General features: G+C 39.0%; 1 protein-coding gene across 5 annotated transcripts in view; it reads left to right on the top strand.

Moving 5' to 3' along the window:
- Positions 1–16,672, top strand: part of ZFPM2 (zinc finger protein, FOG family member 2) — a 325,302-nt gene that overhangs the window by 48,946 nt on the left and 259,684 nt on the right. For 3 of the 5 annotated variants that reach the window (XM_053395455.1, XM_053395458.1, XM_053395457.1), the window contains exon 2: positions 12,834–12,992. The exons of the other annotated variants lie outside the window; for them this stretch is intronic. In XM_053395455.1, coding sequence (XP_053251430.1) covers positions 12,834–12,992 — 159 coding nt within the window. The remainder of the gene's footprint in view (positions 1–12,833; positions 12,993–16,672) is intronic. 5 annotated transcript variants of the gene reach the window in all.

Here is a 16,672-nt window from a genome sequence, read left to right as displayed (position 1 = left end):
GCCTCACCAACTTGGGGGATAACCAGCAATGCTCCTACAGGTGATCACAGCGATCAAGCTGGGAGATAAAGGTTCTGCCAGTCCTCAGGATACCCTGGACCTAAGTTATTGTGGGCTTTGTCAATTAATACAATTACCTTGACCCTGGCTTGGTAATAGATGGGCAGCCAACGCAGATGTTTTAAAACAGGTGTCACATGTTGTACAGTATGTATCCACATCAGTAGGGTAACCACTGCATTCTGCATCAGCTGGAGTTTCTGACCAGGGCCAAGGGCAGCCCCACATACAGTATGAAATCTGGCCTTTAGGTTACCAATTCGTGGTCTACAGCTGTCAGAATATACCTAGAACAGCTGTAGCTGGCAAACTAGATCAAGCAGGTCAAAAGCACTCCTTGCCACAGAGTACACTTGATGGAGAGAGATAGATTATCTAGGAGTTATTCCAAGCTGTATATCTTCTTCAGAGGGAGTATGACCCTGTCCAAAACAGGTAACTTCCCAGTTTCCCAGGCATAGGAATCACCCACCCAAATAACCTCCGTCTTCTCAGGATTCAGGCACAGTTTACTGGCCCTCATCCAATCCACTACTGCATTCAGACACCATTCCAGAGCTTTCACAGCCTCTTTTGATTCACTTGCTATGGATAAATAGACCTGTGTGTCATCAGTGTACTGATGACACCTTGCTGCAAAACTAATAACCTCACCAACCATTTCATATAGATGTAAAGTAGCACGTGAGAGAGGATAGTACTTTGCTCAGTTCCATAGCACAAGCGTTGGGGGAGCAAGAAGCACTCACCCAGTGCTGCTCTCTGAGCATGACTCTGAAGGTAAGAATGGAACATCTGTAATACTGTGCCTCCAGTACCCATCCCACTGAGCCAGTCCAAGAGAATACCATCGTTAATAGTATCAAAAGCTACTGAGATCAAGCAGAACCTGCAGGGTCACACACACACTGTATCACAATAAAATTCATATATCAGGGCAATCAACCCCTGATTTGAACCTAGATTGTAGTGGGTCTAGTTAATAAGTCTTATCCAGGAATACTTGCATTTGCACCACAATCACCCTCTCCACCGTTGATGCCAGTAAAGGGGTGTGGACAACTAGTCACTAGTTGTTACATGCCATCAGTATTGGGTGGGCTTTTTAAAAGTTTGCACACGGTCTCCATTTTATGGGCAGCAGGCAACCACCCATGCCAATATATGTTTACCACACCTATAAACCCATTCAGTCACACCACTTTGACTAGCTTTAATAAGCCAGGGATGGACAAGGATTCAATGAGTAGGTGGTTGGGTGCATTACTGCCAGAATCTTGAATATACATCAGGACTGTAGTCCACTATGCTCCATTTTCAGGTCAAAACAAAAACATTGATAGTTCAGATGGTGTGATTTAGTAGATTTGTAGGACAGTCCTAATTAGAATGTTGAGGAGTGATTGTGCTTAGAATGTAACAGAATGCACAGTTCAGAGTTGAAATGTTGATTACCTTGTCTGCCTTTACATACTCATGTCACTTGTGGTCTGTCTAGAACAGATGAAACCATCTCAATATCCCTCCATGGCTATCTCCCTTCACAGATGATGCCTAAAACTGGCTTATTACTGCCCCATCCCACTGTTCACATCTACCATCCATGTTCCCAATGGGTACAAGCTATATCAACATCTGATATTACCCCCTTTGGGCTATAAATCAGTGGCACACAAGAGTGTAATTTCAACATCCTGTGCTTGTGGGATATGGCTGTGCTGCTCGTCAGGTGTAATTTCTCTCTAAAAAGTTGCTTCTTAATATATGTGTTGGATAATGCCAGTGTAGCTGTCCTATTGTGGATGAAAAAGCCTTTAGGGTTCCAGTTGCTGAGTCATTGCCAGATTAGTTCTGTGCAATAGACGAGCATGGTAATATAGTGGTTGTTGCAAATGTTGTATTTTATCCTAAGCACTTATTTGTTTGGCTATAAGCCATAACAACAGTACTAAAATATCAACACAAAATGCTCTGATCTGCCTGTAGATTATCCAGTTGCTTGAGCCACTGAAGGGTAGGCACTGTATGAACCAAAAACACCACATCCAAATGTGCTGGCTGCACAACAAAACCTTAAGGCAAATACAGTAATTTGTATTTTCTAAACCAAGTAATAATGAAATACAAGAGTGTGCAGAGTTCTTATCACAGACACGCCCATCCCTGAATCATGGAATTGTAGAGTTGGACATTGCTCTGAGGTCAGCTAGTCCAACTCCTTGCAATGCTGGAATCTCAACACACGGTCCCCCATCCATTTTGAAACCATATTGCTGCTATCCACAGAAAATACAAAACCATTTTTTCTTTGGAGGGGAGAGGTAAGGAGGATGGAAGAGCCAGTCATATTAATTGATATAGCATCACCAGGCTTAAAAAATAACAATATCTCTACTATTTCTAGTGTAGGTTTGTGTTGGCATATTGGGGTAGTAAGGTAGCAGCATTGTGGGATAGCTTTCCAGGTTGGTAGCTTTTCAGGCTGATTGCACAAGAAGCTGTCAGTCAGCCCCAAACCTGAGTAGTATAGCATGGAAGGTGAACTATGCTTCTCACCTGTGTGTGGTATCAGGGACAGTTCTCCAAAACTACTATTTTTCTGTATACTTTAAGTACATCCTCACATATCCAGAAGACAATACCCTGTCTGGTAGCAGCACCCTGCACTGCCTTGCTGGATAGCCAATAAGGTCCAGCAAATGTGCAATTAAAGAGAATATCAAAGAAAGTGTTATTAACAAGCAACCTAATGCTTTCCAGGGATGAGGTGACTCTTTGCATGAATTCCTTCATCTGTGCTCCAGCTCATGGAAAGCCACCGGTAGCATGGCTGCATATAAACTTGCTCTGATATTTGAAAATCACTAAAGGTCCATATTCCCTTTTGGATGGCCTAGGAAGGCACTAGTTTAAGTTCTGCTTTTAGGTTTTCTGCTAGGTACTACTTCACCATGAAGAAAGACCAAAAGAAAATCCTTTTTCATTTGTGTTTCCTATTTTTTGGCGTTAAGTATGAGGGCTGTATGATGCTTTTCTGGTTTCTGAGAGATATATTATTCAATGTAAACAACACATGCATTTTCTAACACCTATATTAGCACCACTTTAGTTTTTTATTGCATTTCAAAGGGTTTGGATGGACATTAATCCTTAAACCTTTCTCAAGTTCCTGTCTTCTTTCTGGCTAGAATTGAAACAGATGCTTGACATGCTTGGTAATGCTCCAACTAGGATCAGAGTTTTTGTTATTTCTTGGAAGTTTCAATAACTCTCTTCAAAGATCCACTGTCATCCTTGTAGTCTTCCTCCAGCCCACTCTGAATACTCAGTCAATCAGCAGCTGTGAACCTGAGTGGTGTTTACGTCAGTTTCTTCCTGCCTCTACTTCTGTCTCATGTCTCCCACAGCTAATGTGGTTGGTGGGGCAATGCTCCTCTATGTCACCATCCAGAAAGCGGTATTTTCTTCCTTCTCCTTGCCTTACTGTTTTCAAAAGATGCAAGCAAAAGTAACTAGATGCCTATGAACACTCAAAGCCGTTTTGAGAGGCTTTCAGATGGTATATGTGTACATCTAATGAAAAGAGCTATATGGAGCATACTGAAGTTAGCCATTGTTTAAAACCTTTTCCACTGCAGCCAGTTATATGATTTCTGTCAGTCCAAATTGGTGACCTTTCCTCAGGCTCCAATTTGTGATGAGAAATCCCCTGAATATTAGCTCTTAATTTGTAATATTTCTGTATCTGGAAACATGTACACATGTTCCCATAGGCACACATTTGTTTTGTTAAACATTTGTGCGCACACAGGAACCAGGAGTCTCTTAGAAGCCAGAGAAAGGCGAGCAGGGGTTCTGTCCTTGTTGCCTGATCCAGACTTTTGAAACTTTGGGCTCACAAACAGCAAAGCAAACATATCTATGAAGGCTGTTTTGGGGGGTTTTTTTGACCGGGATTGGGAGTTGGGGATAAGTATCCAGTGAAGTCAAAACTATCTTGAATTGCACCCTAAAAATCCACATTGCATGCCAGCAGAAGCTGGAAGAACATCTGAGTGTATGGTTTGGCAACAGAATAGCTGTTTACTAATTTTTCCTCCAAAGTCTGGATTCTGATGATGAGAATAAATCCTTTCTCGAGTGTTCCTTTGCTGGGACATCAAGCGGGAACATGCACAGATACTTTAAAGGAAATATTCGAACAATCTTGTCCTAAATAATTACACAGCAATTAAGTATTATGCTAGTGACATTATTACAATTTCTTGTGCTATTTTTACTGATAGTAATCTGTAAATATTGATGCTCAGTTTAATTTAACAAAGAAATCATACATTATGTAAGAGAAAATAATAAACTTGCATTTAATGGCTTGTGTGCCACTAATGATAAAAGAGTAAGAGGGGTAGGAATGGAAAATTTGTAAAGGAGAAAAAAAGACAATAAAGATGACTTTCAGGAGTGTATGCAGACCTTCCAGATATTACTATTGCATTTCTTATGTCTTCAGATTCGTATAACTCTGTTCCCCAACCAACATCCTTCCGTTTTCCATATATCCTTGCAGTAGTACCCACATGTTATTATAATGCATGGTGACATTTTGTAATATCGCGGTCTATAGAGTTTTACGCTCATTTTTTTAATAGCAATGTCACTTCTATAAAAATGTCCATCTTGGAAATCTAATTATTTTCAAAAGAATTTCTATTACTGTATGGGACAATCATGTTATATTGCCTGTGACAAGCAGGGCTGCAAGCCATTTTTTATGTTTCGTCTGTATTACTAACAATGGCTGACCATTATTATTACTACTATAATATATTATTATAATATTTTACACTTTAATTTTAACTCCCTTCTATCCTATTAAGAGCAGTCTTAAAAAATGTCAGTGTTTTAACAGCTCTCCAGGATGGTGTTAGCTTTCTTACACACTTACAATGGGTAATGTTTCGGTCAATTGCTAATTTGCCCCCTAGATGGTTTTCCATAGGGTTTCTTTTTCCATTTGCAAAATTGTGAACCTCTTTTTATTTTACACACTGCTTTGAGGTACTAAAATATTGTGCACTTGTCAAGCTCATTTTATCCTCTGAAATGCAGACACACAACCCTTGTGCACATAGGTGGCACTCTATAAATTTACTACAAAAACTTGTCATACAAAATCTGTCTATTTCTCCATCTTTCCCAGTATTATCTGTTCTGACTGACAGTGGCTCTTTAGGGTCTCAGACGGGAGTATTTTGGGTCACCTACTACCTGATCCTCTTAGGATATCAAGGATTGAACCTGGGACCACAAAGCATATTGAGCTATGGCTTCCTCATACAAGTAGATATGTGTACACAAAGGAAAATTATAGATAGAATGGAGTCATTGAAATGATTCTGGGTGGAGCACCACCACCTGTGGATTAAGTTTCAGGAAACCAGAACAGATTGCAGCAGTGGGGTGCAACACAAAAAAACATTATTGGTACATGTTCTCTGCTAAGATACACAGAATTCCAGTAGCAGTTCTGTTTGTTGCTTTACACTCTTGGACTATAATTGTAAAATAAGTGTGTACGTATAAACAATTGTTAAAATGATTGCAACACAGGACGGAGAGAAATTCTTTGCCAAGAATACATCTAGAATAAAATAAATAAATCTGAATAAAGGAAGCACATCAGCACTAAGGAATTCGAAAAAATTTCGAGAGTAGAACAACAAAAAGATTGAAAAGCTTCTGTAATTGACTATTGAGGACAGATGAGATAGTCACTGAAGTGTGCAATTTGATAAATTAGCTATTAAAGGGAATACAATAAGTTGTCTGTAAATATATGAGGAATATAAACAGGCAGGATAGGAAAGTTATTTGATGTGATACAAAGCAAAACTGAGCAAAAACATTATAGTGAACTTCCAATACAAATTTTTGTGATGCCTACCAGATTAAGTAAACAGATTTGTAAAGATGTTTTTGACTCCTGAGTCCTATAAATAGTAAACAAAATAGTTATGACTTTGTGTGTACAATAAAAAGGGCATTGCTACTTATAGTGGAAACTATTCCCTACTTCATCTGGAACATAGGGTGGCTGAAGTGGTTTCAGTCTCTAGAACTTGCTTCATTGAGTGAGGTGTATGTGCAGGGATAATATATTTGACCCAACCCTTTTCTCCCTCCCTCTTCTGTTAACATTTTTCATGGGTTCCCATATGTCAATATATACTAGCAAAGTGCCTGTCACTACATACTTAGTTACGTTAATAGCATTGATTTCCAGCCCCTTAATAATTTTAGTTGCTCTTTTCTGCACCTTTTCCAGCTCAACAGTATCCTTTTTTAGGGTCAAACTGCAATGTGTTATCTACAGAGCAGTGCCATTATGTGGAAGGCACTTAAAGGGTACAGCTACCTAGCTAATGTAATATTTAGTTTGACTCTCACCTGCAGCAGGCAGAACTGTACATAGTATTCCAGGTATGATTGCACCACAGGTAGGCACAACAACACTAGCAGTTTTATTTTTGATCCCTTTCCTAATGATCCCTGGCATACTTTTTTCATAACTACTGCATACTTTATCAACATCTTCGTAGTGGAGCTGTCCATCATGATTTTGATATCTCTTTCCTGACTTGTCACTGTGAGTTCAGACTTTATCTAGGGTTTTTGTTTTTGCCCAAATGTCTATAATGCAGTACATTTGCCATTTGATCGCCTGTTCACCCATTTATATCCCATCTTTTGAAGCTCTTTGTAATCTCTTTTTGTTTTGTTTTTTCTACCATGAATAATTTGATGCAAGTAGCAAACCTGGCCACTTCACAGCTTATCCCTAACTTCAGACCATTTATGGACACGTTAAAAAGCATCATTCCCAGTGCAATATTATAATATACAGTGTCAATACTAAGTTGTCTGACTAGTAGACTTTAAAAGTCAAATTATTTACATTGCAGACAGCTATATGCCTCTTTTGTTGGATCTATGTAATCACTTGTCTTAAATTTTTTTCTATAAAAAACGACAGGCTTGTTTTGGTTGCTGATTTGTTTGTGTCTTTGAGGGGTTAATCACAGTGACTGATGCAAATTGAGAGCAAAGAAAAGAGCCCATGGTTAATTGGAGCTTTTATGATAGGAAAATTTCATCTCAGGTTAGATTGCCATGTAAACAATAACATGATCTTAAGTATGTGTGGAGTCAAGAATTCAGTGCAAATGTATGATGAGCAAAATATGCATGGATAAAATACTTGGAAATTACTCAGAATGTAACTAGGTGTTGTTGGTATAGCATTTTTTAAATTGCTTTGCAACATGTTTGTAAACAAACCTTGTTATCTAAGTGTGAAGAGTGTGTTTAAAGGCTTTGAAAGCAATTCTGCAAGGGGGCCAGGAAGGCAGGAGTGGCAGTGCTTTACTAATCTGCCCATCAAGACAGAAGGGTGGTATTTCCCTCCTCTTTTTTTTAAAACTGCACCAGTTCCAAAGTGGTATTGCAGAGGGGCTCAGATTTGACATCTTCCTGAGAAGGGCAAGCTCCCTCCATGTCCTACCCCAATCAGCTTTCATTTTCTTTGATCTTGAATGTGCTTGTTGCACATATGCTGGCCAGTAAATTCTCTTGAGCAACATCATTAGGGGCGTCAAAGTTCTTATGTGCATCCTATTTTTATTTCCTGTAACAGGTTGGAATGGGAGATGACTACATAATACAAGTTCATAATACTAGTACTTACAGTGTATATTGCTTGTTGATAAATGGATCATTCCCCCCCCCCCCGACCATGTATCAATTGGAAGCCTCTTGAAAAATTTAGTATTACTTTTCTAAAATAGCCAAAGGGAATGTGTAAAGGTTAATAGATGTGTAAAGGTTAATAGATAGATAGATGATAGATAGATAGATAGATAGATAGATAGATAGATAGATAGATGATAGATAGACAGATAGACTTCCCACTTTTTCAAGTAAATGCTGACACTCCCTTTTCTGCTTACCTCTCCTTTTCTTTGGGACTCCCATTTTATTCACAACATTTTTATAATCACTCTTGTAGTGCTTTTCTTTTACATTATAGTATTCTCTTCTCATATCCATTTTCTGCTTCATCCTTCCCTTCTTGTGCATCTTAAGGTTCTTAATCATCCATGTCCTTCCCTCCCCCACAACTCCCACCAGTTAATTTCTCCCACCAAAACTGAACTCCATCTCTCATCAGGCTCCAGCAATAACAGGGACTGGTGGGGCTTTGACGAGTGTCTTACAGAGGTTGGGGGGGGGGTCGAAGGCTGGCCCAGGACATGAGGCCCATGATTTAAGGAGCTTGGTGCCACCCGTTGGGCAGGAGTTTGGGGTGGGTGGGTAGGGGAAGGATCAGAAATGGCGGTGGGGGCGTAGGATATGTCAGAAGCGGAGGAAACAGCTGTTCAGGCAAGGGGCGGGGCATTCAAACCCCCACATTCCCTTGCCCCTCTGTCTCCTAGAACCAGAGATTTGAAGAGGGAAGTGCAGGAGAAGCCTCAGGTTGTGCATGCACACTTCATCAAATAAGGGTACATAAGTCTGGCGGGTGGAGGCATGGTTCCAATGTTGCTTCAGCTGCTCCGCCAGGCATGAACTTGGAAAAGTTAATGCCAGCTTAAGTAGACGCTAGAAGTGAGTGTTTGTGTGTGTATCTGGTGCAGCTTAGGAACTGCTGTGTGTACTTTTGTCAATAAAGAATTAACTACCGGCTGTTTACCTTTCTGAGCAGGGGGTATGTAGGACAGGCAGCATGGCCAATAGTCAATAATTACGAAGGTTGTAGTCCGGCAACATCTGGAGGGCCACATATTAGCCACCCCTGCTCCAGCATACAATTAACTTCTCTCTGTGTCTGGGTCAGAGATAGGAAACAAAGTGCCCTGCAGATGTTGCTGGACTACAACTTCCAGCCTGCATGGCCAGTGGACAACACTGATGGAAGCTGTAGTCCAGACATATCTGCAGTGTGCCATGTTTGCTTTCCTTGGTCTGGCTCTGCTCTATTGAGTCACGTTTCTTGGAAGAAAAACAAACAAGCCAGCACGCAAAATGTTTTCCCTGCAAATATATTACCTGCAAAGTCTGTTTTTGTACACCAATATGAATATTTTTACAAATCATAAATAGAATAAGAGATTTGTAAGTGACCCAATGAAGAACACATCCTGACACCTGTATTTCAGAACAATTCTTACATACTGTTTCTTTTCATTACAATAGCTTTCTGTGAGTGAACCTAGCTTCATCTGGCACAGGCTCTAGGGGGAAAAACAGCAGCAGATAGAAGTTTATTTGAGATCTTTTAGTATTATTCAAAAGAGACAAGTGGAAAAGATATTATTGAAAGTAAAGTTCTAAACTACTCAAACATCTAAAGGCTTTTGAAAACTTTATACACAACCCCAGTTAATTCTGTCATGTACCAAAGTGCCAAAAGATTGAGCAAGGATGAATGTTAATCCACTTTTATAAAATCAAAGGGTTCATATATTATTTTTTACTGTAAAGAAATAATTTGAATAAAATTTGACCCTTTCTTCAATAGTCTGTGGGTCAAATGGAACCCACCATTAAAATTCTCTAATATCTTTCTTGTATTAGCATTTCAAAACTCAATTTAAATATTCACAGAGCTCTTTTTTTAATAAACTTAACAAAATTCAGGTAATTTCCTTCAACTTTCTTGATTGAACGAAGGCAGTAGGTAGAGATATAAAAAAGATGTACAGCTATGAGCAAAACCTGAAATCAATTATATATAAAAATAACATAACACATGGAATGAAATTAATCAAAAGGAAAAAAAAATTCTACTATATGATTCTCTGGTCTGCTACCTGCAGGCAAGGAACGTAAATGAAAAAAATCAACATTCTTCTCTCAGATAAGGAAAAAATTAATAAAAATGTTTCTTTCCTACAGATCCCCTGATGCAACTTATGTTAAAAGTGAGTGGCTGCAGGAAGAACTTGTTCATTTTAAATAGCTCCCATTTTCCTTGGCCAGAAAAAAATAGCTTTTGCCTTGCTGTTAAGCTCAATTACATCAGGTTTGTGTGGATTTGCTGTGTCCAGGAACACCTCTGTATCCTCCCCATCCTTGTTAACTGCTGTCAGGCAAACTCAGAAAGGACTTGAGAAAATGATTTACAGTTTTTTCATAATAAGTAGCAAAGAAATAGTTTTAACCTTGAACCTGTTTAAAAGTTGGAGTTCCATCCTGCTTGTGATTGGGAATATCACAGGGTTTCCCTGACCAAACCTCTGTTAGCTCTTTAAATTCAAATGGTGGACAGTAAGAACCCTGGTTAGGTCCCAGATACTACCAAATGCCCTCACTGCAGTTATGTTAGGATCATGGGAAAGGAAGGGAGCAATGATTAGGGTTCATGGTCAATTGTTAAAAATGAGCCCATGCTGAGCCTCAACACTGGAAAGGTCTGTTCTGAATAACATGGGCTTGAAATGTGTGTCAGCATTACAAAATAATAATAATAATAATAATAATAATAATAATAATAATAATAATAATAGGAATCCCTTCTTTTTATTACTTACTTTGTGACTACTTTGTTCGGAGAGAGAAGAGGATTCAGCTTCCAGCATTCACTTCAGAATGGGTGTATATATAAGCTTAGATAGAGCATAAGATATTGTTCTAGTCACTTGGCATTTGGGTAGACCTGAAAGTTGATAGGACTTGGAATTTGATTTATCAGTTTGCCTCTGGAGACTGAGATGAAGTACACTTTTTTGACCTCATCCTGTCTGCTTCAAAGAGCTCTTCCAGAGGTGTACATTTCTAGGAATGCTTGTGATTCTAATAATGGGATCTCAGAATAACTGACAGGAATCCCCAAAGTAGAGGGCAAATGTCACTCTAAGTGCACTATATAAGGTTACAACTTGTCACTATATAGTAAATTTAGTTTCATTAAAATATACCATATTCCTTTCTAGAATATAAAATAATAATGTGCAAGCTCAGTTTCAATGTTTCTTTGTTTCCATGCTTGGCATTGACATAATACAGTGATGGGGTAGACCAGTTATGAGTAAATGTGTATTATCCATACTGCCATGTGGGTAAGCAGGTTGGTGGTTTATTTTTATTAAAATGTACAGATATATGCTTGTTATGTAGTAGCAAATAACAATGAAAAAGGAGCCTTCAAATAGGATAGATTCTGTTGGCTCAGATACAAAAGGGTATTCCATTATATCATTATATCATTCCCCACCTCCTTTTGAGGAATGTGTTGTATTTCTTCTTTCAAGTCTTGCCTGTCTGCTTTCCTGAAATGTTTTTGTGTGTATAAGTTGAAGGCTCTGATTATCATTGTTTATAGAGACTAAAGTCATGATTGACAGAATTATTTACCTTTAGCTCTGTCTTCAAAAGTATTCCGAGATTCTCATTTCAAGTCCCTTATCTACTTATCAAATATAAAATAAGACCATTGATACTAGAAATACTTAGCTGGCTATTAAATACAGAGGTAGTATAGTACTATAAAACAGGATAATTCACAAGTATATTTTTGACATGAAAGCAGATGGTGTATACTTATCCCTGCCCCCAATCCCGCCATTGATATTGTTCATACCCAAGTATACGTACTGGCCTTTGGGTCCAAAATACCCAAAGTGTTGGATTCTGGCCTTAAGGTATGATGTGAGTACAAGATATCAGTACTACTGCACAAATCACTAATAACTCAGGATCGGAGTAGTTAAAAAAGAACCTTCATCAGTACCTTCTGAAACAAAATCTGCAGTCTGGGGGAGACATGGTTCCATTAGTCGGCATAGCATGAAAAATGGGCCCCCAGAATAGAGTATTTTCAGTGGTGATACCACGACTATGGAATTTCCTGATTAGAGGGCAATCCTATTTCACTGAAAGGCAGTGAGGGTCCTGCTATTTATTGTTTGTTTGTTTGTTTGTTTGTTTAATTTATATAACACTTTTCATCTAAGGAGCACAGGCAAAACACAAAAATACTTAAAACAATAGCAAAAAAACCAATACCCTCCCACAGTTTAAAAGGCCATAGATTGTTTATTTAGCCATAGGCCTGAGATAAGAGAAATGTTCTCTCCTGGCCCCTAAATATATATAATGAAGGTGCCAGGCTAGCATACCAAAAACGAGGGGCCACCACAGAAAATGAGGACTGCCATTCATATAATCATACCTCATGTTGTGTCCGCTTCAGGTTGCGTTTTTTTTTTTGGGTTGCGGACTGCCGAAACCTGGAAGTACCGGAACGGGTTACTTCCAGGTTTTGGCAGTCGCGCATGCGCAGAAGCACTAAATGGTGCTTTGCGCATGCGCAGAAGCACCAAATCGCAACCTGCACGTGCACAGACGTGCAGGCGCAGGTTGCAAACTTGCATCCCGCACGGATCACATTTGCAACCTGAGCATCCACTGTATTTTACTTCAGTTGTTTGTATTTGATATAGCTTAGATAAAATAAGGTTGGTTTAAGTTGCATGCCTATAAAGGTACTTGGGAGTGAGACCCATTGAAGTCAATTGGACTTGCTGCTGAGTAGGCGTGCACTGTAAGGAACACTTTAAAGACCAAGCTAAATAAGAAGAGCAAGCTATGGAAGACCATCTACTTCTGTGATCATCTACTTCTATGAAACCTTAGGTACAGATGTCCAACTTTACACTTTTATTATGTGACTACTTGTACATTATGTTGGTACAATGTTGTTGGTTTCTTTAAAGGCCCCCTTGAGGATGCTGTTGAGGATGAAGAAGAAGAGTGTCTATCAGAGGGAAATGACATTATCTCCAAAGAAGACTTTCCTCTGGAGGGAAGCTTTTCTGCAGAATTTGAGCCTGGGAATCTGAGCTGTGAAGAAGTGGAATACTTTTGTAATAAAGGTAATCAGTATTAAGCAATCCTTGGGTCAGCAATCATTTGTATTGAATCGACTCCCTTGCAAATGTTTTACACAAAAAATTCCTCTTTTGACATAATCAGATGTACCCAGTTCTTGCCAAAGAGTTTGTTAAGCAAATGCTACTTCAAACTAACAAAGACTGTTTTTACGGACAGTCTCAATGCAAAGTTTTTAGCATTTGCTCCTACTGTACCATTTTGCCTTGTTTGATTGTGAACTTAAGACAAAGAGCCTTCCTTTTACAGCACACATTAAAACTGGTATGTGTTCATATTTGGTTTAGGTTTAAAGGCATTTCATTCTGGTTCTGGCAGTCAAAAAGTCATTTGAATTAATTAAATAAAGTGGTACAAGTGCTTTAAGTGTATGGTGTGGATGTAACCACACTATATTCTGACTTAAGAAACAAAAAATTGCAATACATGTTACATATCAAGTCACAAATCTTGGTACTAGTAGCAACATGTTCAAGGTGAATAACAAAAATAAATTATATTTTAAAAATAGTATCTTCTCAGAGCATTTTCAAAATAATTTTGTCCAATGCTGTTTTAGCTGTGTTCCTGTGGTTTTGATTCCTATGAACTATTGATTACAACATTATAAAACATTCCTTTAAGGTGATTGCATGGGCTCCATGATGCTCAGTAACTTTTCAAAGATAAGCCATGAGCAAAAGACAGGTTGGGCAGATTTGCATACCACGCTAAACCTATTTAGCAGGATGCAAATGAACATAAATGAGCTGCAACAAGCCTTGAGCTCTCACACTCCTCTCTCTTCCTCCTGTGCAGCAGAAGTTTGGAATCTATCTCTTCTGCTCAACCATGGTTTTTTACATTTCGATTGATAAAGTGTGGCTAACATTAATTATGGATACTTTCAAATCCAGTCATCTTTAACCGTAGTTGAAGAGAAGCTGTCTTGAAAAAAATTAAGAAAGTGGACAGTAAAAGAAGCTTGAACAGCTTTATAGCTTCACTTTCCAGACATGGAGCACAAGAGGAATCTAGCTTATTTCTTTCTTTGAAACATTTTTTATCCTATTCAGACAAGTTCAAGGTGAATAACAAAAATAAATTAAAACAACTTTAATAAATCAAAAATTCTCCTGATTGGGTGGTTGGTTTTGCCCTTCAGTTCCTCCAGTTCCTTCTGCTATATCAACGGTTCATTGTGCTTGGGTGCATAATAGTCAACTCTTTCCCTCCCTAAAACTGAGTTGACAAAAATGTGTTTGGTTTCTTAAAGCATGAAATGAAATGAATTGTATTGGTTTTAACTTTAATGCTGGACTTGAGCTGTGTCAGTCTGTTCTGACCCTCTTTTGGAACTCTCTCTTACTTGTCCTGCTGAGTAGCTGAGATAATAATGATTGGATTGTCTTACCCCTCTAATGATAATTTGAATCTACTTTGTCCCAGCTGCTTACATTTCAACCAGGAAATAATGGTCTAGTTCAGATGTAACATAGACAAGCACAAACCCTGTGCCTATGCATTCTCGGGGATGTAAAACAAGTTTCAAACCCTGGTTTGTTCAGAACCTGCCCATCATAGTTTTTCAGTGTGGACATAAACTATGGTGACATAACATGAAACGGGTAACCCAAGGGAGCCTTCACTCACGGCATGCCAAGAAGGGAGGGATGGACAGGTGATGTGCATGGGCATAAGACTTGTACAGATACCGGTTTAAAAAGCTGAAGCTGGACCATTGCTTCTTGAGGCAGCAAAGAGCAAAGAAACTTTAAGTTTGTTTAATTGTCTCACCCATATAAAATGGTATATTTGTTACTGTCCAGTCACTGTATCATATGTTATTTTATGCCTACTGTTTAAAGTCTTGGCGGCAGTTATCAGAAAATGGTAATGTTATACTAATGCAGCCTTCTTCTAAACCACTTAGAGGTTTTATTAGAATCAAACGGTATATACATTTTGTGAAATAAACAAATACATAAATAAAAAGTGAAAATACACTGGTGGAAAGGATTCCTGAAACTTGTAAAGATCTTGCAGAAAAATAGCTGTTTCATTTGCATCTGCTAATAACAGTTTAACTAGAAACTGCAGCTAGATCAATATGTAAAATTCTGACTCTGCACATGGTGTTTTTGGCTCTCTTTGCTCTCAGAAGGTTGATATTTCATAATATTACAGTTATAGTAGAAGCCACATCTGATTGACTTCTTGGCCCGTGATTTCCAGCCCTCCAAGCTTCTTATACCTGCTTTTTTCTTTACCTTTAGTGCACATCTTAAATTACCTCTGTGCCCTCTTTCTTGTTTTACTCCAAATCTGCTTTATCCTTGAGTCTTCCTTTCTTGAGTCCATGTCTCCCACCATCTTCCAATGGTTTCTGAGATGTCTGTTCTTCAGTCTGTTTTCCTATGCCTCTTAGCCATCCTATCTCTCCCTAGCACTTCCATATTCATTCCCCCAATAACATACAGGTCCTTCCTGATACTGAGATCTGTAAAGTGTCTCAAAGCCTCCTTGTGCCCAAATTATCTGTCCTCCCTCCCACCCCACACATTTCTTTAAGCGTTATTTCCTAGCTCTTTTTCCTTCAGGTTTTTCTATCTCAGTGCATTACATGCTCCGCACCTGTCCTTCAGCCTCCTTGCCTCTCAGCTTCTGTCTCTTAGTTTCCCTATATTCTAGACATCTTCTCAGTCCTTAGCCAAATTTACAACTTTCTTTTCCCTCACAGAAGCTGGTCTACAAACTCTGCCATTTACTCAGTAGCTGAGCATTCTCTGTTATGGCATCACCTAAGCCATTCATTGTCAGAGGCTGCACTTCCGTTAGCTCAATATCACATAGATTAGGCACTTTATTACCTAATGCATATTCATTTAGGCTGCAATCTAAAGAAACTATTTATTGTTCATTGTATGCCCAAATGAAGCTTCCCCTTATAGTTTCCACAGCTAATGTGAATGGATTGTGGAAGGTTTGCCCTATAATGGTTTGCCCTGTTGGTTGTGGAAGGTACAATGGTGAAAATGAAAGAGGAACCTATCATTGCTTCACACATGCACAAATGAGTTTTTAAGTCATGTTCCTGACTTCTGGCTGTTCTGAACAATTAGAAACCCCAAAATATGAACTTCAGATTTGTACATCACTGAAGCAAACAGTAAAGCTTTTGCTTAGAGTTTTGGTTGGTCATCCTGATTCCAAAACTTGGGTTTACTGAAGACATCTGTTGCATCTTCACACATAAACACACGCACGGCTACATGGTCTTTGACATCTTCACACTCCTTGTGGGAGATGATGTATAGCAATATTCATAAAAGAAGCTGTAAAACTGTCCTTCACTGCCACAGCTACAAATGAATTTGGAAAGGATATTTCTAAGAATGAAAGTGTACGTTGTTGTTGTTTAGTCGTTTAGTCGTGTCCGACTCTTCGTGACCCCATGGACCAATGCCTGTTGTCTTTGTCCATGGAGTTTTCTTGGCAAGGATACTGGAGTGGCTTGCCGGTTCCTCCTCCAGGTGGATCACGTTTGGTCAAAACTCTCCACTATGACCTGTTCATCTTGTGTGCCCTGCTCGGCGTAGTTCATAGCTTCTCTTGAGTTCTTCAAGCCCCTTCGCCACGGCAAGGCAGTGATCCATGAAGGGGATGAAAGTGTACATAAACCCAG

This window comes from Podarcis raffonei, chromosome 7 (genome assembly GCF_027172205.1).
Source record: "Podarcis raffonei isolate rPodRaf1 chromosome 7, rPodRaf1.pri, whole genome shotgun sequence".
NCBI lineage: Eukaryota > Metazoa > Chordata > Lepidosauria > Squamata > Lacertidae > Podarcis > Podarcis raffonei.
The sequence above is the reverse complement of the archived record's forward strand: the minus strand, read 5'-3'. Positions and strand labels throughout refer to the sequence as shown.